This window comes from Mustela putorius, unplaced genomic scaffold (genome assembly GCF_011764305.1).
Source record: "Mustela putorius furo isolate JIRA1106 unplaced genomic scaffold, ASM1176430v1.1 tig00003983_pilon_pilon_pilon, whole genome shotgun sequence".
In the NCBI taxonomy this organism is placed as follows: domain Eukaryota; kingdom Metazoa; phylum Chordata; class Mammalia; order Carnivora; family Mustelidae; genus Mustela; species Mustela putorius.
The window spans coordinates 4246288-4268917 of NW_025422123.1; the positions used below are offsets into that span (position 1 = coordinate 4246288).

The 22630-nt window shown below is 45.5% G+C and overlaps 1 protein-coding gene across 3 annotated transcripts in view; it reads left to right on the top strand.

The window, feature by feature from the left end:
* The window catches only part of TBC1D22B (TBC1 domain family member 22B), a 75278-nt gene that overhangs the window by 13279 nt on the left and 39369 nt on the right, over positions 1–22630 (top strand). For 2 of the 3 annotated variants that reach the window (XR_198536.3, XM_004740018.3), the window contains exons 2-8: positions 1918–1974; positions 12048–12355; positions 14833–15012; positions 15548–15618; positions 17006–17134; positions 18310–18375; positions 21775–21889. Coding sequence is in view for 2 of the 3 variants with exons in the window: in XM_004740018.3 (XP_004740075.1) it covers positions 1918–1974; positions 12048–12355; positions 14833–15012; positions 15548–15618; positions 17006–17134; positions 18310–18375; positions 21775–21889 (926 nt within the window). In the remaining variant the exon portion in view is untranslated. The remainder of the gene's footprint in view (positions 1–1917; positions 1975–12047; positions 12356–14832; positions 15013–15547; positions 15619–17005; positions 17135–18309; positions 18376–21774; positions 21890–22630) is intronic. The other variant, XM_045071062.1, reaches the window with a different exon arrangement.

Genomic DNA, 22630 nt, shown 5'->3' on the forward strand with positions numbered 1-22630 from the left:
ACTTATGCTTCTATTACTTGAGCATTCAGCTTTTTAAAAATTTTTTTAATTTAAATTCAGTTTAATTAACATGTAGTGTATTATTAGCTTCAGAGGTGGAATTCGGTGATTCGTCCTTTGCATATGACATCCAGTGCTCATTACCTCATGTGCCCTCCCTCATGCCCATCACCCCGGCGCCCTATCCCCCAACTCACCTCTCTTGAGCTATCAGCTTTAAGTAGCTTTTGAGCTTTGTCAGTGAAAGCTGAGGAAATCAACATACTTACTCATTCTGTCCTATGTCTCATTTTCACCTTTGCCAATTACATTGTTTTTACATTCTCTTCTCTAACCATAAAGCCTCAAATTTAAGAGTTAGTTGTCAGACAAAATCTGCTCAATGCTCTGCACCAGTCCTTTTATTGTAGTTTCTCCATTTAGCTCATTGTTCATTGAAGTTTTTCTTCTAGCAGTTTCTTCAGGAAGGAGTCAAGGAAATCCTTCTTCCTGAGTTCTTACGCGTTGCAACATATTTTTCTGTCACCTTTGTATTTGAGCAACAGTTTGGCTGGATATGGATATTGTATTCTCTAGTCACTCTTTTTTTTATTATTATTACTGTGACCTATCACGTGGAACAACCATGCAGTATGTAACTTGATGAATAATCACAGAGGGGGCACCCCAGAAGCACACTTGTGTCTGTTCTCAATCACATGTCTCTCCTTCCCTCCAAAATAACCACATCCTTTTATGTTCATTGTTTCTTGCTTTATGATGTTACTACTATGGGTGCATCCCTAGATGACAGAAATCCTTTTGCCTGTTTTTGAAGTGTATATAAGTAGAATCATACAGTATTCACTTTTGTACTATTTGCTTGTTTTGCTCAACATGACATTTGGAAGATTCATGCGCATTACGATTTGCAGCCCGACTTCGTATGTTTATGCTGCTGTATAATATTTGATGATACGAACATATTACGGTTTATTTTCTCTTGGACACTTGGGTTATTTCTCGCTTTATGACAAAAGGAACTCTGATGCTATAAATAGTTTTATATATGCCTCCTGACACACACATGTAGGTATTTCTCTTAAGATACAGATTTGAGGGCAGCCCTCTCAGCCTCCCTCCCTCTTCGGGAGCCTTGCACTATCACTTTACCATCGTTCAATAAACCTTGTTTTGCTGCCCACCAAAAAAAAGGTATAGATTTGAGAATGAAAATACTGGGCCTCAGGGCATGCATATTTCATTCTTCCTGGATATGGCCACACTGTTTTTGGAAGTGAACTATATCACCTAATACCCCTACCAGCCATGAGTGAGAGTCACTTGGGTCACCCTTCCCTTGGTATCTTGTGTTGCTTCACTGTCTTTTAGTCCAAGTGAGCCTTTGGGGTAGGTGATGCTCCCATGTCACAGATGAGAAAACAGGGTCAAGGTGGTCATGTAATTTCGTGCCAGTTTACAGAGGTGGTGGGCGCCGGAGCTGGCATTCAAACTATGCTCTCCCTAGCTCCAAAGCCTGTTACCTTTCCATGCTGCCTTCTTTACAGATAGAACTTCCAGTGGTCAGGTGTGTAAGGCGCTGAGGCCCCAGTGGAAGATGAACATTCTCCAGAGAGTTGATTGATCGATTGATTTTTTTTTTTTAAGTTTATTTAGGTAAGCAATCTGTGCATCCAATGTGGGGGTCAAATTCACGACCCTGAGATCAAGAGTCGCATGTTTTACTGATGAGCCAGCCAGGTGCACCCTGAGACTTTTTTTTTTTTTTTCGTAAAGTTTGCTATCCTTTGGCGTGGATATGGTTGTCTTGAGGTAACCTGTTTCTCAAAGTCCCTTCCAATTTTGTGACGCAGATGGTATTTACCCAACATGTTTAGCTTCCTGACAACTTGTTGCTTTCTTTTTTCTTGCTTTTAGCATCCAGCCCGTGTATGGAGCACAGCACCCACCTCTGGATCCTCGGCTCACCAAAAAGTAAGTCAAGATATTTTTCCATTCAGGCATATACTTTTTTTTTTTTAAGATTTTATTTATTTATCAGAGAGAGAGGGAGAGAGAGCGAGCACAGGCAGACAGAATGGCAGGCAGAGGCTGAGGGAGAAGCAGGCTCCCTGCTGAGCAAGGAGCCCGATGTGGGACTCGATTCCAGGACGCTGGGATCATGACCTGAGCCAAAGGCAGCTGCTCAACCAACTGAGCCACCCAGGCGTCCCCAGGCATATACTTCTTTTAAAACTCCTGAAGCTTCCCCTGTTTTTTCCCCGCAATGACAGCTTCTGCTTTGATCTTTTCTAGCTTCTGCCCTGCTCTGTTTTGGATCAGAAGATAAGCAATCTTCTTATCTCTAAGCAGTCTATTACTAAGTGGGAAACTAATTCACATCAGAGATTTTGTTTTCCTACATCGGAAGCTGGTGTATAGAGGGTTTGGTGTTGGACTCTGTTGTAGTGGAAGGATCTTTATTGATTAAATATGGTCCCCAAATTGGACGATTGATGACCTTCTTCTGGTTTCTGGGGTTCATTGCTTCTGAATATGTGTAGGTCTGCCACCTGTTCCTTACATTTTATGAGAACGAGGGCAAACAGAATATAACTGGAAGGCTGGCATTCTTCAGGTCCTCTTTTTCTCTGACACCCTCAAAGAAACCCAGCCATACAGTAGAGTTAAAAGCTCCCGGGGGGTTATTTCTCTAGTAAAATTCTAATGGATTATTTTCAAACACAGTAGAAATGCTGGTTAAATCCCAAGATGTGTGGCTGTGTATTCCTACCCCCAATTATCACTTTATCACTCCTTTCTCTCATGGGCTGTCATTCAGCCACAGTGAATTTAAATGAGGGGATGGGTCATCTTCTCAGATTTTCTAAAAATTTTGGGTTCTATCTCTGAGTATGCTAATCTTAGAGACTTATTTCTGGGAAAGCTTAGTTTTTAACGAAAGCTGGGTGATTTGAGAGGTATAGGAGACCTAGGTTTTCATCCTTCTGGGGACTGTGTAATAGTACCTACCCTTTTTCCCTTCACAGTCAAGGAAGGAGGAAAGATTATATTAAAATACTTTGGGGGCACCTGATTGGCTCAGTGGGCTAAGCATCTGCCTTCGGCTCAGGTCATGGTCTTAGGGTCCTGGGATTGAGCCCCGCAATAGGCTCTCTGCTCAGTGTGGAGCCTGCTTCCCCCTCTGTCTCTCTGCCTGCCTCTCTGTCTACTTGTGATCTCTCTCTCTGTCAAATGAATAAAAATAAATAAAATAAAATACTTTGAATACCCACAAAAATACTGTGTCAGATGTACATTATCAGTATTTTAATATTTTAAAAAGTAACTTAGCAGAATATGTGGTGAACTTTCTGTAATTCTGTCAACTCTTTTTAGAATTTTTTAATTTTTAAAAATTAAAAATTAAAAAAATTTTTAAATAAAAATATTTATTTATTTATTTATTTATTTGACAGAGATCACAAGTAGGCATAGAGACAGGCAGAAAGAGAGAGAGGGAAGCAGGCTCCCTGCTGAGCAGAGAGCCTGATTCGGGGCTAGATCCCAGGACCCTGAGATCATGACCTGAACCGAAGGCAGAGGCTTAACCCACTGAGCCACCTAGGCACCCCCCAAACTCATTCTTTTTGCAAATTTAGCCAGTGTGTGGAAGGTACAGTCCTCTGAATTACTGTGGAAGTGTGACTGCTGTTATTTTCTGTAATGCACAGTTTTTATACCAGAAACCACTAGACTGTAAACTCTTTGAGGTCAGGGACTTTGTTTTATTCACCATTCTGCCGTTAGTACCTAGAACAGCATGTGGCACTTAGTAGGCACTGAGTAAACATTTCTGGAATGAAGGAGTGAAATCACTGCATTTACTTAGTCCATGGACTTTACTTCAGTGCCTCTAGTTCATACCTTGCTATTCTTGGGGGCGGGGTAGGGGAGCATGTTTTCTGTGACATTCCCATTAAGTAGAATGGATCCTGTTTCTTGGTTTTACCAGTAATAGACTATCTAGTCTGTTGGCCAAAGAAGCAGGCATGACTCAACAGTCTCCCTGCCCCTGCTGTTTCTTGCTCAAGAACCATAATTTTATTCAGCTATTGAGAAACATACATAGAGTAGGTATCCATATTATTTGAAGCCTTCAGTAATAATTTCTTGGTAATCCCAGTGACTGGCCTACTGTGGGCTCATCTCATTGGTTCTGGAAGTGAGATATAAAAGAAAGTCTCCTGAAGGAAGGTACTGGGAAGGATTTTCTTGTTTGACCAGAGGGATCATTTTGTGAAGAGAGCCTCTTCTTGTCTCCACGCATGTTTCCTGCTTTCCAGTGTGGTAATGGGAAAATGAGATGCTGAAAGCTTCAGCAGCTACCTTGTAACCTGAGGGACTGCCAAGAGACCCGAAGAGACACCTGCCCGAGTGTCCTGACATCACGGTCTTGACAATTTCAGCATCGTAGTTGAGTGTTCTGTTCCTTGTAGCCAGTTCTGTTCATGTCCAGGATTTGTTGATCGGTAATAGATCAATTCCAGCATATTTTATAATGGGCTTTGATAAATACATAGCTAACCTAGAAATCAGTCTGTCCTCTCACACGTAAGACAGCAGAGTGTACTGTCCTGTTTTATGTTCGTGTCAGAGTCACCACACCGTGTGTGCATCTGTTACTGAGTGAGTTTTCCTTGATTCTCTGTTGAGGCCAGGTCTTGAGGAATTTTGCCATATCCCAGGCTACCAAGACACATTTTCTCCACTTTTGTTTTCCCACCTATTAGTTATATAAAACCACCAATGTTCTCCCTGATCATTCATCAGAGTTGCAATCAGACTTTCAATAGAAGTAATCACTTAGCTCTGTGATTTGGGAGGAATGTAATTGTCACTGAATAAATTGCTTCCCCTTTTCATGCACATGGAGGTCTGTTATTAGTGCTCTGAAACATGGGACAGCATCTAGGTCTGCACGGACCATTTTACAATTCCAGATTGTTACTATAAAACATTTATCGCCCTTATTTTAGTACCTTTGTTGGGACATTTTTATTACTTTCTCCACTACACGATTATCGTTCCACTTCAGACTGCCATTAATTACTGTGTGGTTAATCCCCATCACAGCGGAAGCCTTTACGCTGGCTCTTCAATCACCTAAACTGCACAAGCCGAGTACACCGTTCCTTGTCTGGATATAGTGACTTCAATTTGCCAAATTATTACCATTAGTGATCAGATTGCCTACAGTAATTTTTACAGCTCAAATAAAACTAGTCTTACTGCAGAGTGGCCCCATTGGCCACTCGATGGTATGACAAGCTTCTAAATTTATTGTTTTCTGAATTGATGCTAGAACATGATAGGTCCTAGTTCCGAGTTACAACACTAGTTCACAGGAAGCCATGCTAGTTATTGTGATGACTGGGTGGATTTGTATGTTACTGAATAACCCCCACTTGCTTCACTCCCCTTACCAGTGTCAGATGTTATTTTTCTAAATAAACTCGTATCCTGTTTCTATTAAGCAAGCAACCCTATCAGCAAAACAGTGTAGTATCCATCAGATTACAGAGTGATTGGTCATTTGTTTCCTAACCAGTAGGACCTGCAGCCATTCTTGCTCAAAATATCCTTTGGGGCTTGTGTTCCCACTTAACAAGTTACCATTCACCAAACAACTGAAGTTTCTCTCAGATGTGCTATTTGTTACATTTTTCTGAGTTTCAGGGTCATGTGCCCTTCTTGAGTCTCATTTTCTTCACCACCTTATAGCTCCATGGTCTTGGGCAATTACGACCTCTCTGATCTTTAGTTTCCCCATCTATAAAATAGAAATAATAAGACTCATGTCAGGGTTGTTGTGAGGATTAAATGAGGTCTTTGCGAAAGTACCTTTAATTTTTAATTTTTTTTTTTTTAGATTTTATCTTTATATAATCTCTATACCCAACATGGCACTTAAGCTTATGTCCCTGAGATCAAGACTTGCACACTCCACTGACTGAGCCAGCCAGGTGCCCTCAAAAGTGCTTATTATTTATTTTTTTTTAATTTTGAAAAAGATTTTATTTATTTATTTCACAGAGATCACAAGTAGGCAGAGAGGCAGACAGAGAGAGGGCGGGGAAGCAGGCTCCCCGCTGAGCAGAGAGCCTGATGCGGAGCTCGATCCCAGGACCTTGGGATCATGACCCGAGCCGAAGGCAGAGGCTTAACCCACTGAGCCACTCAGGTGCCCCTATTTTTTTTTTTTAATTTTCTTTTTTTATATTTTAAAAGATTTTATTTATTTATTTGACAGAGAGCTAGGGAGAGAGCACAATAAGCAGAGCAGCAGGCAGAGGGAGAGAGAGAATCAAGCTCTTTGCTGAACAGGGAAAGAGTGTAATGAAGGTCTCTGTGAGAGGCCACCTGGGTTGTAAGATTAATGTAGATCTGTTTAAACAATCTTGGCTAAACTTTGAGCCACCCTAATGGTGTCTTGGGTTGGTTATAAATTTTGGGGGACCTTGTTAAAATGAGGCAGCCTCTTATCCAGAGGTACCCTCAGCCAGCATTACCTGGATTGGTTTTCTGGTTGTGACTCCTGATGTCAAAAGGGAAGAGAGAGACTTCTCCAAGGATTGTATTCTTGGATGTAGCTTCTTCCCATTCTGACCACCAACATACTCATCCTGTTCTGTGTACACAAGAGGTGATTACTACAAGACGAGAACATTGGGACTCTCAGCTGTGCACACTTGGGAAATTAAAGCTGTGGTGTTATGTGCTCAGTTCCCTTTACAACAACTCTACCCAGGCCACAGAGCTTACTAGACCTCTTTTTCTAGGCGGATTAGTAAGAAAGAGTGTATGCAGGCTCCCAGGTCAGGTAGACTAGATTGGCTTATAACCTCAGTAAGCCACAGTTTCCTTATCTGCAAATGGAAATAGTAATGATAATAATAGTACTTCATAGCCTTACGAATGAGCTTTCATCAGAAAATGGGTGTATATAGTAGCACAGAACCTGGCACCCCATAAATAGCCAATACATGTTAACTTTTGGGTACGTGTAAATTTATATTATCTCCTCCAGAGAGAACAGAATTGATAAACATGAAAACACTTCAGCCCCGTTGTTGCTGGTCTAGACTTTTTTGCTTTCTCTCAGTGGCAACCTAGGTACCTTTTCACTTTGAAATGCCTCTTTGGTTCTGTGAATGGTTCTCACCAACCTTCTGTCCTCAGACTCCTACCCCTTTAGGAACCCCCTCCCCCACGAAGGTCTCTTCCTGAGGACAGAGCTGACTTTTTTAACTGGTTGGTTGAGTTTTGGGTTTTGTGGAATAGGTATCCCTAAAGTGATTTCTCAAAATGGTCTGCTTGGAATTTCCGTTTTTCTGTCACAGGGAATGACATTCTTCCCTCCCTTCTTTGCTCTGTAGTGTGCTGCAGTATGTCCTTCCAATTTCTATTTGCAAAAGTCTTCATCAGAGAAAATTCCAATTCTTAATCTTAATAGTTGACTTAGACTGAATCTTCATCTGCTTCAAAAAATATAATAAAATAGGGGCGCCTGGGTGGCTCAGTGGGTTAAAGCCTCTGCCTTCGGCTCCGGTCATGATCTCAGGGTCCTGGGATCGAGCCCCGCATCGGGCTCTCTGCTCAGCGGGGAGCCTGCTTCCTTCTCTCTCTCTGCCTGCCTCTCTGCCTGCTTGTGATCTCTCTCTGTCAAATAAATAAATAAAATTTAAAAAAATATATATAATAAAATACTTGAAATGCATAAAAAGGTGTAAAGAAAAATATAACACACCCTTATGTACGCACCACTCAAATTATTTACATTCTTCATTCTTATAGAAAGCCCAACGCTCCACACGCCGTCTCTCGGTGTGGAGTTTTAACCCAGGCCAGAGTATGCGCATGCTTCAGCCAGTGTTCATTCAGCATCCAGCCACTTATTTTGCCAGAGTTAAAATTCAGCTTCTTGATTTAATGGCTTATTTTTAAAATCCTCAAAATATCAAAAGACTATTTAGGATGGGTGCCTGGCTGGCTCAGTCATTAGAGCATTCAACTCTTGATCTTGGGGTGGTGAGTTCAAGCCCCAAGTTGGGCGTGGAACCTACTTAAAAGGGGGGGCATCCAAGTGGCTCAGTCAGTTAGACACCTGACTCTTGATTTTGGCTCAGGTCATGATCTCGGGTTTTGAGATCAAGCCCTGTGGCAGGCTCCACGTTCAGCAAGGAGTCTGCTTGAGTTCTCTCTACCCCTCTCCCAACCTGTGCCCTGCAACAGGCACATGTGCATGCTCTTGCTCTCTCAAAAAAAATAATAGTTATAAGTATACAAATACAAATGAAATAAAAAAGCAAGAGACAGTATTTAGGAAACAGCCAGGAAAAAACAGTAGTTACCTTGGTATCCATACCATTCCATATCACTCTGTTGGGTTCATGATGTGCAATCTTGAGGTAAACATTGCCTCCAAAGAGGAAAACAACAATAACCATAGACTCCTATGCAGTTTTTTTATTGATGCACATCTGCCTGTTTGTTGTTCTCCTTTTTTTAAGGTTTTATTTATTCATTGGACAGAGAGAGCGCATAAGCAGGGGAACTAGAAGGCAGAGGGAGAAGGAGAAGGAGGTTCCCTGCTGAGCAGGAAGCCTGTCCCGATGGGGACTGCATCCCAGGACCCTGGGATCATAAGCTGAGCCAAAGGCAGATGCTTAATCAACTGAGCCAGCCAGGCGACCCCTGCCTATTTGTTCTTGACAGGGGACCTTCTGAGGTGTGTACTGCAGGCAGTGGGTCCTGCATCCCCCTCAACAAAGGAGAAGCGGGCATGGTGACAAGTCCTTAACATACAGCCTCACCAGGTCCGCAGAGGAGTAATTTGCCTTTTCTGGCTCACGGATGGATTTTTGACAGCATATATTCACAATGTGTTGCTCCAGTTTTATTTTCTTTGAATTGAGCTCATGTTCATTTCTGATTGTTCATTCAGTAAGTTTATAAATACCCTTACTTTAGTGATTGCTGAAAGCCAACAATCTTATCCACTGATAAATAAAAATATTATGCTCACTGTAGGAAACACGAATAATTCAGAGGCCTATAAAAATGAAATTAGATATCACCTATAATTCCACAGCCTAGTGATAAGCACTGTTACCATTGTGATCTATTATCTTACTGGTCTTCTCTATGCATGTACTTTTTTCTTAATACAGAGATTATAAAAATATTTTTTGGTTCCAATTTTCACTTTATTGAGATCATTTTCTAGTGTTATTAAATAGCCTGTAAGATGTGCTTTTCAGGGGCATTATAACATTTCGTCTGGTGGCTGAACTGTGATTTATTTCATCATTTCCAATTTCTAGATGTTTATGTTGTTTTTAGTCTTTAACCAAAATAAGTAACACCATGATAAACTGCCTTAAAGCCTCTTTGACCCTCTGGTTATTTGTTAGTATCAGAGATTACAAACCGTTTTAGGGCTTATGGTATGGTATGTTGCCAAATTGTTTTCCAAAAGGCTGTACAGTATACCCCCTCACATCCGGCAGTATCAGATGGTCAACACTGAGGAGAACTGCTCTTTAGAGCTTTGCTAACTGAGCATGTGGAAAATGGTATTTTGTTTCTGGGGTGCCTGGGGGGCTCAGTGGGTTAAGCCTCTGCCTTTGGCTCAGGTCATGATTTCAGGGTTTTGGGATTGAGCCCCGCATTGGGCTGTCTGCTCAGCAGGGAGCCTGCTCCACTCCCCCCCACCCCCGGTCTGCCTCTCTGCCTACTTGTGATCTCTGTCTGTCAAATAAATAAATAAATAATCTTAAAAAAAAAAAAAGAAAATGGTATTTTGTTTCCGTCACATTTAAACTGCTACGTCTTGTAATCTAGTTTTCTCTCCTGTATTTTGTGTGATGTCTTTTCTTTCTTTACTCTATGTGAGACCGGTGTTTGAAAATAATGCCTCAGTAAAATCTTACTCCCTTTCTGATGCTAATAGTAGGGACATTTGATGAACTGTATGAGTTATCAGACTGTATTAATCAGTATCAATAACCATTATCTTTCAGAATAAGCATTGGACTCCTCTAGTGAGATGAGATGGTTTATTAGGCCCCCAAACTGTGCCCAGGAGGAAGAAACAGCTCCTGGAAATGGGGGAACTTCTGCTCTTCTGGCAGAGCTTTGTTTCCCTGCTAAAGTCACTGTGCGTTGCCAGAGGAAACAGAGGCATTTAATGATGTCTTTACTCCAGTGCATTCCAGTCCCCAGGTGTAAACTTATACAGGGTTTGGGATTCAAGAGATGTTAGACAAGACTGAGTTAGAAATGTCCCAACCAGCATCCAACTCTTGGTTTTAGATAGTGATCTCAGGGTCAGGAGATCAAGCCCTGATTTGAGCTCTGGGTCAGCATGGAGTCTGCTTAAGATCTCTCTCCCTCTCCATCTGCCCCTCCCCCTACATGTGCCTATGAGCACGTGCACACTCTTTCTATCTAAAATAAATAAATCTTTTAAAAGAAGAAGAAATGTCCCAGCCACTTAGTCCCCTGGATCCAGAATAAGAGCCTGCAGATGTTAATGGGGAGACATAAAGAGGAAAAGGTCAGGAAGGTAGTAATGGTCTGCGTAACTCTTAGAGCTAGGCTCTCTTTCATCAGTGAGCTAATGTGGTATTTCCCAAACTTTAATTATGCACCATATTTATAGTTTTTCTGCCACAGTCTGTACTGTTATTTACCAAATGGATTTAAAAGAATGAACTCTTTAAAAAACTCAGTTAGATTTATATTTCATTATTTTTTTTAAGGATTTTATCTTTAAGTAATCACTACACCCAGTGTGGGGTTGAACTCACAACCCAGAGATGAAGAGTCACATGACTCACTAAATGTGCCAGCCAGGTGTCCCAGATTTGTATTTTAAAGTAAACCCTATCACTTCTTTAAATTAGAATTAGAGAGCCAGTTATCACTTGCCAAAAATGGAAAGTAACTTTAGAAAAATAAACACAGTAAAAAACAAAACAATCCTTTTTTTTTTTTTTTTTTTTGGTCAGAGAGAGAACACAGGCAGGGGGAGAAGCAGGCAGAGGGGGAAGCAGGCTCCCTCCTGAGCAAGGAGCCTGATGCAGGACTTGATCCCAGGACCCTGGGATTGTGACCTGAGCTGAAGGCATACCCTTAACTGACTGAGCCACCCAGCCACCCCAAAACAATCTTATTAATAAAATTCAAAGCTATCTGACGTTGCTTACGAATATGTGGACCCTGAGGCTGCCCTCTCTTTGTTAAAAAATAGTCTTCAAGACCAAGTAGCACCAAATGAGACCATCTCCTCTAGGCTAGCAGAAGGGCTTTAACAGAATAAAAAAGGAACAGCTCATTCATTCTGGAGCTCAGTGTTTAGTGCTGCATACGGACCTACCTAAAATTATCTCTGGTTCTGCCAGTGGTTTCTTTTCTACTCTAAGCAATAGTTCAGGTTATGTTGCCATAACAGATTAACTCTGGAATCTCAGTGTATTGACACAACAAACGTTTCTTCCTTGCTCATGCTACGTGTCCCAAGCAGAGTTGAGTGAGAGAAGGGGGCAGGCCCTGCTCCTTGCGGCCCCTCTGTTTCCCAGGTGAGGGAGGCAACCACCCTCTGCCCCCCTCCTCCAGCCCGTTACCATGGTAGAAGAAAGCTTACAGAGAGAACTCACACTTTTCTTGTCTGCTTCGGCTTGGCAGGGATTACTTCACTTCTCACCTCAGCGCTTTGGCTGGAACTAGTCATCTGGCCTCCCCTCAGTTGGAGGGGCCTGGGAATCGTAGGGGAGCACATGGGATATTTGGTGAGCATTGTGTCTTTGCTGCGTCTGCCTCTGGAGCATAGTGCTGGTCCAGATGCATCTAGGCAAGGAGTGGGTGCGAGTGTTTTTTTGTTTGAGAAAGGAAAAGACTGTGTACGAGGTAGTTTGACATACTGTTAATATTAAGCAAGTGAAGGTGGTCACATGTGTCCTGTGTCTGATCATTCCTTGGTGACAATGTTTCCTTTCTTAAAGCTTCATCAAAGAACGCTCCAAAGTCAACACAGTTCCGTTGAAGAATAAGAAGGCCTCCAGCTTCCATGAGTTTGCCCGGAACACCAGTGATGCTTGGGACATTGGCGATGACGAGGAAGAGGACTTTTCCTCCCCTTCTTTCCAAACTCTAAACTCGAAAGTTGCTCTGGCAACTGCAGCCCAAGTCCTGGAAAACCACAGCAAGCTGAGGGTGAAGCCAGAGCGCTCCCAGTCGACAACATCCGATGTTCCCGCCAGCTACAAGGTCATCAAGTCCAGCAGTGACGCTCAGCTGTCCAGAAATTCCAGTAAGTCCATCCTGCTCCCCTCTAGAGCTTCAGCCTTTCAGCAGAATGCCTTTAAAATAAACTGATTTTCTTTAGGGCATCACTCAGATCGTTCATTGGCTGATAATCGTGAGAGCTTGAGTCCCTCAGACATCAGTGACCTAAGAGGTCATAGGCTGTTTTTGCTTCTCCCACCTTAATGGCTCCCTGGGGCTTCAGTTCCTGACCCTCGGAGTTGCCTGCCATTCTCTTCTTCCTTTCCCAAACTTCTGCAGTTTGGTTGCTTCACATTGCTGTAGACATGGTCAGGCTTAAGAATAAACGAACATATGTAAAACTGCTCGTGGCTGCAGACGTTTGGCACTGTTGGTTGGCCTCCTCAGCCCTGGGAGCAGTCACTAGCATAGGGCTGACATTTCCCTGTTCCCGAGGGATGGAGCAAGGTGGGCCTGAAGGCTCTGGGTCACAGCTCCCTGCCCATCAGGTTGGGTGGGGTGGGAGGAGACACCCTTCCTGTTTCTTTTTTTCAGCAACTGGTCAGGTGATGGTGGCTTTATCTGATGTTTGGGGACTGTCACTGTACTCCTTTAAGCATCCATGGCTGTATGTAATGTTGCCCTAAGGGGTTTTGTGGAAGCCAGTCATTCTGAGCTTGGAGGGGGAAGTTGTCATCATTCCAGTGAAAGTTAGAACAGCTGGCGGGTAAAGGGTGAAAAGGAAGCAGAGGAACGGGTAAAGGGTGAAAAGGAAGCAGAGGAACGGCTGAGTCCTGGAGTGTGTCTGACTTGTGTTCTAAGGGAACAACTTCTGCAGTTTCAGAATAAGCACGTGGTCGTGAAATTAAGCCGTAATGCCTTTAAAATTATTCCACAGCCACTTTCCATCACTGGCCCGGGCCCCAGGTTGAACCTTCAGGGCCATGCCCACATGGGTGTTCGTGGTTAGCTGATGGAGGCCCATAGCTGTAGTCTCTTGGAAGTGTCTTTGTGCTGTGACTGAGGGTCTCCAAGGGTCCCAGTGTGAGGAAGGCCCGGCCACAGCCTCCAGTGAAGGTGCTGCGCATATGCAGCTGGGACCGTCCAGAACATTCCTTTCATGGTCCCTTCTGTGAGCCTCATCCAGTAGTCTGATACCAGAGGGACACCTAGGTGGCTCAATCCACTAAGCAGTTTCTTTCACCTCAGATCTTAATCCCAGGGGCCCTGTCGAGTCAGGCTCCCTGCTCAGTGAGGATCCTGCTGCTTTCTCTCCCTCTGCCTGCTGCCCTCTGCTTGTCTTCTCTCTGTCAAATAAATACATAAACATCTTTAAAAAAAAATCCGTGCTATCAGAAGTGCGCATTGCTCTCAGCTCTGCAGTGTGTGGTGCGCATTTTCTAGGCCCCATGTGACACGAGGCTCCCCAGCCGAATACCCTGTGGCAGGCATTTCCGTCAACCCTCTAGTTGTGTGTGTTCCTCATTTAATTCTGGTTGTGGCTACTGCTTTTTAAGGCCCAGACAGTTAAAGAATATGGAACAGCCATGGAAGGACAGTCAGAATTTAAAACAAAAACACTGAGTTTTCTTTGGGGTAGTAAAATAAATAAGGGCTTTTGGAGGCACACAGACCTAAAGTGGCATCTCAGGTCTTCTCACTAGCAAATCACCATTCACCCCTCTGAGTTGTAGTTTCTTCCTCCATAAAGGAGTGCCAGTTCTCTACCGTGTGTTGTGAGAATCTAAGAGAGCGCAGGTAAATGTGACCTGCCTGATGTCTTATGCATAGTGAGGACTCAGTCAGTGTCAGTCCTGTACCACTAGGTTAGAAATGTCTAGAACCAGACATATGGTTCTGCTCGAGTCTGTGCTCCTGTTCCTTCAGTCACATCCCAGCAGGTTTAAAACCTGGTTCCTCTGGGTGGGAAATGTGGGAGCACAGAGGAACTTTAGCCTCCCCAGACAGAATTGCCTTGGGACAGAGCTTCTCACCTGGTGTTCAGGGCACGTGGGTGGGCCGAGAACAGTTTTGAGTGGTGCCACTCCTCCTGTTCCTCTCAGCCCTTGGGGCTCCCGCGTGGGGGTTGGGGTTTCAGGCCAGCAGCCACCTGTTTTTATCACACACGCTTTCCCGTGTCATCATTTCTCATGTGCTCTGTGATGTGGAAAGGGAAGGCAAACATGGCCTCAGGCTGTGTTCCCCCCAAACGCAACATTAGGCATGAAGGAACATTCTAAGTTGAGGTAGAAAGAAAACATTTGCTTGCCCTCTAGAGTGGCCACAAAAGTGCTCAGAGTTGCTCTGTCATCCAGAGTCTCTGACAGCATGGAAGGCGCCTCGGTAGGGGGTGATCGACAACCCAGCCCATCCTTCCTCCTTTGGGTGTCCGGCCCCCCTCAGCGGGCACCTTCAGGCAGCACAGACACGGTTTCGGCAGGGGGCCTGGTGCCAAGCTGCCAGCGTAAGGCTCGTTCTTGTCCATCCTCCACATGCCACCCGGTCTCTCTTTCACAATCGCAGGTGATACATGCCTGAGGAACCCACTGCACAAACAGCAGTCCCTCCCTCTCCGACCCATCATTCCCCTGGTTGCCCGCATCTCTGACCAGAATGCGTCTGGGGCGCCCCCGATGACTGTTCGGGAGAAAACCCGCCTAGAAAAATTTCGGCAGCTTCTCTCCAGCCACAACACTGACTTAGGTGAGTCCCTGGGCACCCCCCGGGCGAGGTAGGAGCTCCTGGTGACTGGAACTCTCCCAGAGAGACCTGGAAGCTATTGCTCTTTATTCTTCCTTCTTTTACTTTTCCAGCATCTCCTGATCTGGTGCCCATTGCAGTGACATGCAGGTATTAAGTCAGAAGTATGTTCCTAGGAATTAGGGACCAAATTAGGTGGGACTGGATTCTGTGGCCCGTAGACCATAGTGCAACTCTCCTGGCTTTGGTCTCCCCTTCCTCAAGGCGATTCGGACTGAAATCCACACTCACTGGGCTTCCTTTTCCCCTCTAAGTCTGACCTCCGAGCTGACCGCTTCACCACTGCGGAGCCGTGTCTTGGCCACTGTGCTGCTCAGGGCTGCTGTTGGGGGCTTTTTCCCTGTGCTTGTCAGTAGCCGCTGGTGCTGGTGGCGGCGGTCTTTCTGGAATGGTGGGTGGAGTCAGGCAGTGCCGGCTGAGGTTCGTTTTAGGGCCCTGTGGGAAGAGCACATCCAACACAGCTGTTCTCTGTTTGCAGATGAACTGAGGAAGTGTAGCTGGCCAGGGGTTCCCAGGGAGGTTCGACCTGTAACCTGGAGACTCCTGTCGGTGAGTTCTACCCACTGTGTAGAGAAGCGTGAGCCTCACACAGCCCTTCTTACCTGCTGAGGTTAGTCTGGACACATTCATCTTACTGCATAGACTCCTCCGGTCCCACTGGGTACGGCAGATCTGTGGGACTGTTGTCTTTTTCCTGTGCGTGGATAAACGCACTCTCGCAAGCTTATTCACACACGTATAGAAGAGCACAGCTTTTCCTGTAGTCACAATCTCACGTTCTCAACACCAGGGAGAAAGAGTGTAGTGAGCTGGGAATCCCAGCACGTGTTTGGGCCAGCTCCCATGTTCCCTGGAGTTCCCTGCTCTTCCAGCAGGGATAACCGGAGCAGTGGAGAGCCGCTCTGTAGTCGTGGGGTTGAGAAGTGGGCCTCCCGCAGAAGCCTGCACTAGTCCCGCTTTTACTAAGGACCGAGCACTGGGCCAGCCCCTGGGGTAGGGACGCTAGGATTTCCTGAGCTGGTCACATTCGCTCATTCATTAGTCAGGAATGGTTAAGGGCCTGCTGTTTGCCAGGCGTGGTGCCAGCTGCTGTGTGGATACGAGGACATGAATAAAACACTGTCCCTGCTCTCTAGGCACTGGCCGTGGGATGTAGGACCTAAATGTCCTCAAGAGGAAGGGCCACTCTCCTGAGTTCTGCCCCCTCCCGCAGCCGTGTTACCACTGCCTGGGCCATCTCCAGGAGGGGCAGGTGCTGTGAAGAGGAGGTTTGGTGAGAACAGAAGGGGAGCAGGAGATGCAAGAATGGAGAGTGGGGTCTAGACCGGGGTGAGGAGGGAAGTTGGCCCGGAGCTTTGGCAAGGCGGGAGGTCGCTGCTAGGAGCTCTGTGTCTGTGGGTTGTCACTGCTGTGTCACAGATTCTGTTCAGCTTCCTTAGCTGGGAATTCTGACTGTTACCATGAAAAAGGTTATGTGACTGGCACAGACGTCCACGGCACGCTACCAAGGTGCGTCACAGAGGGGGCTGTATTGCTGGGATTCTCAGACCTGTTACTTTGCACACATACAGCCCTCAGAGGCCCCAACTTGGGTCCAGTTCCCTCCTGTTGACCTACATCCATTGCTCAGCTGCGCCAACTCCGGGAGCTCTCCAGTACTCGCCAGCAGAATGTGCTGCACATGTGGTGCGGGGCCATGGGGGTAACTAACCCTGGGAAGGCTGGCCTTGCTTCATCTGCCCACATGCGGGGCTCGTTGAAGGAGGAGAGGGCAAGCACTGGGTGGCCAGACCCAGGAAGGGAGGACTCTTGACCTCTTGGCAGTTGTCCTTCCACTCCTTTGACAGTTTCCAAGCCACTCCTCAGGCTAAGATAAAAAATTAAAGATTCATGCAACCAGTGTGTGTCTCCATCTGACCAGCAGTCCTGTCTGTAGGGCTATCTCCCCGCAAACACCGAGAGGAGGAAGTTGACCCTGCAGCGCAAGCGGGAGGAATATTTTGGCTTCATTGAGCAGTATTATGACTCTCGAAATGAGGAACATCACCAGGATACCTACCGACAGGTACAGTCATCAACTTTTTTGGTTACTAGTCATAATTTTCAGTGTGTCTCCTAGGAGTACTGTTGGAGTGTGGGATTTCCAAGTCTACAGGCTCTGGTGTGTTCATTAGGAATTAAGTTTATTCCCAGAACTGCTTCCCCTCTTTCTAATGGGTAGCTCTGATTTTAGCCATTTTGAATAGATTTTTTGGGGGGGGCATTAATCACTGGCAGTGCTTCTCAAACTTTATTGTGCATGCAAATCACCTAGGACCTTGATTAAAAACCCACCCAAGGATCATGATAAAACACAGATTCTGATTCACTGGGTCTAGGATGAGACCTTCACTTTGAACAAACTCTCAGATGATGCCAAGGCTGTTGGTCCTCAGATCGCAAATAGTAAGGGTTTTGGAGCACAGAGTGAAAGATGAGCTCGCTCAGTAGTCCAGGCCCTCTGGACTGTGTGACATCAGTATGTCCTTCTGGCAGCGGCAGCGCCCTCTCAGGCCCCTGTCTGTCTGTCTGTCTATAGGACTAGCTCAGCAGGGAGTGCTCCGTCACCCTCATAGTGGTCCCCACAGCCCGCCAAAAGAGAAGGGAAGGAAATGGGGGGGAAGGCCGGTGCTGGCAACTGTCCTCAGCAAGCCTCAGGAACTGAAGTAGCCTCTGTTGCCACTGACACAGTCCTTGGGGTCGTTAGACTGGGTGCAGAGAAATCCTGAAGCAGAAATCGACCATAGTGACTTCTTTGGTGATAGAAGTGAGGACATGCAGTGCCAGTTACTGAAGGCCAGCTTCCTCAGGTTCCCCGTCCTGGCTTATTAGCACAGCCATCAGAGCCCTTCCAGTCCTTGGCGACTGTTGATGAGTAAGATTCTGAAGGAGAGTTCCCCATTTCAATCACACCTGTTGAGTATGTGCCAGCCCAGAGTGAAACAGACTCCAGAGCACCAGGAAAAAGAGGCTGATCCTCTTAGGTTGTGAAGCCTATTGCTAGTTGATGTGAGCTGTTGCTGTCATGGGAATGTATTCCAGATGGACAGGTGGGCTTCTCTAGACTTTTTTTGGTGTGTCTGTCAGTGCTTTCTCAATCGAGTGAGTCTCACTCTTACTCGATTCCCTGTTCCGAAGAAAATAACTTCTCAAAAGAACAAATCGGCATTTGTGTTTTTAGACCTGACTTCTCTTTTTCAGATTCACATTGACATTCCAAGGACGAATCCACTCATTCCGTTGTTCCAGCAGCCACTTGTACAGGAGGTGAGGGAAGCACTTAATGTTCTGGGCCCTTCTTCCCCTGTAGTGCCTTGTGTTCAGATATGGAGCTGTGGTGCTTGCAGGGCACGTTCTTGGGCTGTCTCGCCGGCTCTTCTTAACAAATCCAGGGGCCAGGTGGAACTTTGGGAAGTGGAGGGACTTACCCAGAGTCTTACAGCTCCCTGGTAACAGAATGAGACTTGAGCTTGCACATTAGAATTCCTAGCCCTGTGTTTGCTCTACTTTATCAGGCAGGGGTGGCATGGGTCTTTATTGTGGTAAGTATACATAACATGAAAGGTGCCGTTTTAACCATTTTCAAGGGCACAGTTTCGATGCCATTAAGTACATTCGCACTTGGACAACCATCACCACCGCCCATCATGAGGACTTCTTTCCATCTTCCCAACCTGAAACTCTACACCTATTAAACAGTAATTCTTCATTCCCCAGCGACCACCATCCTACGTTCTGTCTCTGTGAATTTGAATATTTCAGGGACTTCAAATAAATAGGATCATATAATGTTTGTCCTTGTGTTACGGGCTTATTTCACTTGACATAATATCTTCAAGGTTCATCTGCATTGTAGCATGTGTCAGAATTTCCTTCCTTTTAAAAGTGAATAATATTCCTTGTGTGTGTACAAGACATGTTGTTAATCCATTCGTCCATCCATAGACAGTTGGATTGCTTCCCCCTTTTGGGTATGGTGAATCATGCTGCTATGAACATGCGTGTCCACACACCTGTTTGAGTGCCTGGTTTAAATCCTTTTGGGTATTTGAAATCCGTTCGGGAAGTTGAATTAGTAGTGGTATCGGAAGACCTAACAGATTAGTGAAGCACATGGAAGGTCTCATTGGGACTATTATTTTTTGACCCAAGCAGTAATTATTACTTCCTTGAGATTAGGGATTTCCTTAACAGCTTCGCAGTAGCTAGGACACTGGGTGTAAGTGCTCTCTGAAATGAACTCTGTTTTCACTTACCCTCATATAGAGAGGGATGGTGATAATATGGCTCAAGATAATAGTCTCTTTGACTTTAGGGTATATTCATAATTTTACTGGTGGGACCCCTCATGACTTACCAATAGCATAAAGAAGATTTTGAAGGTGACACCATTATGTTACCTCCAGATTCAGCTCAGGGGAAGCTAAAAAGCTACTGAGGATCCTTTCATGTCTTCCATTGTTCCCCACAGCTGAGCCTGGCTTATTCCACACTTTTATTTATTTATTTATTTATTTATTTTCAGTCCACTTAATTTGGAGATGTTCAGCTACTTCTCTTTTACCTGTGCATACTTACTGTAAACTTGGAGACAGGGAAAGTAGTTTGTTTAAAATACTCTTCCTAGTAGCGGAACATGAATACAAAGACGAAAACTCAAAGTATATTCTTTCCATTTTTTCTTGAATCATCTTTCCATCTAGCAGGCTATAGTCAAAGAGTATGACTTAATTCTTGAAATGCCAGCCAAGGAGCAGAGAACTAACACTGAATATTGAAAGACTTGCTTTGCATATCTGAAAGATACTTGAGAATTGACTATAGCAAGTCAGAATTACCCACACAAGTACAAGAGGTACACGAAAAACCTTTAGGGATTATCCTCTTTCCTCCTCTCTGCAAGGCAAGATTATCCCAGGCTGTCTGTCTGTAATGAAGATTCCCTGGTCTCCCTGGTAACCAGGCCTGGTGCTCTTCAGTTCCCTTGTCTTCAGCATTTTCACTTCTGTGTGTCTGCGCTGTCCCATCCTTACTGGAGAGGGATTCTCACACGTCTCCTGTCTGTGAACCGCTGGCTTCCATGTACTTGGCCACTGTTAAAACCAGTCAGTTGGGATTTGTGTATTCACAAGGAACTGAGTAGAAGCCCTGGTGAGTCCTTCAGACCTAACAGAGATGCCCGGGCAGACAAAGACCACAGGGCAGGGCCTCCTTTAGATCTTCCTGAATGTGGTGGGTCCAGTTTGAACTTCTGTTTCAAGGAAGGAAGGAAAGAATTTAAAAGGGCCTCCATTGGCATGTTGGGCCTCACACAGATGAGGATGCCACACCCTTCCCTGGGCCTCAGAGAGCCAGTGGGCAAGTCTAGTGGAGGCAGAGGGGCCAGCTCGGTTCCAGGCAGGGCTTGGTTCTCACTGCCTGTAAGGGCAGGAGTGTTGACAGTGGGTGTGTTTCTCAGCTCCCTCTGCCAGCTGGAAGGCAGATGCAACATGGGGGCTGGGAAACGGCCTTTACTGTGACTCCAGATTCTCCACTTCTCTCCTACCCTGGCTCACCAACTCTAAAACCATACAAGCATTTCCTTGCTGTTGTTCTCCCTGGGGGAGAGGGAGGTTCTCCCTTGCACCTAAACTCAGAGAAGGCCCTCTGCAGTCTGCCCCCAGAGCCCATGTGCTGTGGAGACCCACTTATCTCTCTTGCCCCCTGCTTGCGACCACTGTCAGCTCTGCCATCCCTCTCCTGTGGCTCCCCGAGACATGAGGCAGCCCAGTCAGAGCCAGTGTAAAGAATGTATTGAATTGGGAAGTTGTAGTCACCAGGATGAAGTCAGGAGACAAGTAGCATCAGAGAAGACGGGGTAGGGGACACTGAGAGGGCCTAATGAAGGCAGAGGGAGTGTAGCTGAAGGGGCCAGGGCCAGACGCTGAAAAGGGACCTGAAAGATTTTTTTTTCTCCCCACTGTAGGTTCTGGTCTCCTGTGGCTAATATTCTTATCCCTAGCAGCTTTCCCATGGAGGCCCAGGCTGATTTCTCTGTTTGCCAAGTTCCCAGCTGTAGGATTAGGTTATTTGACTTCCTGTCCCCAGTGAATGTCTGGGTTGCATCCTGATACACGAAGTGACTTCCAGCATTAAAGGTCTGTCACTGGCTCCCAGTTAGGCTGGGCTAGAAGTACATCTAGGCCTACATTTCTTTCCATCTCAGTGGGGAGAAAGGAGCGTGTGGTGGAGAGGGTGTTTCCTCTCCACATCCTGTGATAATAAAAAAAAAAATTTGGAAAAGGTATTAGTACTTAGATGTTCTACCATCTTGCTTCTGGATATGGAGAGCCAGTGGTTATGGGATCGTGGTGTCCTGGTTAGTCCATACATGGCAGATCTTCTCCTCAGTCCTTCGTGTCATTGTCCTGCCTTTTCTCACTTGTAGATCACAGTGACTGCCTACTGCAAAGAGAAATAAAGGGCAAGAACGTTCCACCCCTGCTTAAAAACAGCCAGCTTCTTACAAACTTTCTGCATTTTTGTATACTTGGTTTGTCCCACAGTAGTTCTAGAATTTAATAAAAATTTGGCCTCATCCCTGAGGTACATTGTGAGGTAGGTAACTTAAGGGAGAGAGGGTATCCCTATGATTTAACAGTCATGTCTTCTTTCTCATTTTCCTAGATCTTCGAAAGAATTCTGTTTATTTGGGCCATCCGACACCCTGCCAGTGGGTATGTCCAGGGAATTAATGACCTGGTCACTCCGTTCTTTGTCGTCTTCCTCTCAGAATATGTGGGTAAGAAGCATGAGTACCAAGTTGAATGAACTATTGCTCTTTCTGATCTGCAGTGTGTTTGTTTTTCCCAAGAGTGCAGCCAGGAGGCATGTCTTGCCAAAAAGAGATCATGGCCCTCGAGTACACTGCTAAACCTATTTTGACAGCAGTAAGCAGCCTGGAATTCATTTCTCTCTTGAGATGGCCACAGATCTCACCCAAAGGACCTGCTTTGTCACAGAAGGGCCAAATGGATACCTGGTTCAGTGCTTTATTTGAGGCCATTTGGGGATTGTTTTGAACTTGTCTCAAACACAGGCCCTCCTTCACGAAAGCTAAATTTTAGAGTGTACATGAGGTTTTCACACTTGAGTTCACATACTGTATCTTAGCAGCGGGATGTGGCCACGTAGGGGAGGAAAGCTGGGGGCACCAGAATCCAGCTCACTTTGGAGCTAGCAGAAAGGGCCTAGGAGAGCCCCTGGACCTCTATTTCCCTCCTCCTCCTTCTCCTCTTGCCCCATTAGGTGTTCGTCACTTTGGATAAAATGAGTAGATATTATGCGGGCGATTAGGTTTTCTTATACCTCCAGCCTCCTCCTCCAGCCAGGCCTGAATTAGGCGGAGTCTTGAAAGGGGTGAAGGATCTTCCCCTCCTCCGTTTGGTTTCCTCTACTGCTTGTGCTTGGAGACTCACCGGAAAACCCATCTGTCATGTTGGTTCTCTCAGCAAGTTAAGGGGGAGCTCTTGGGGGAATCAGA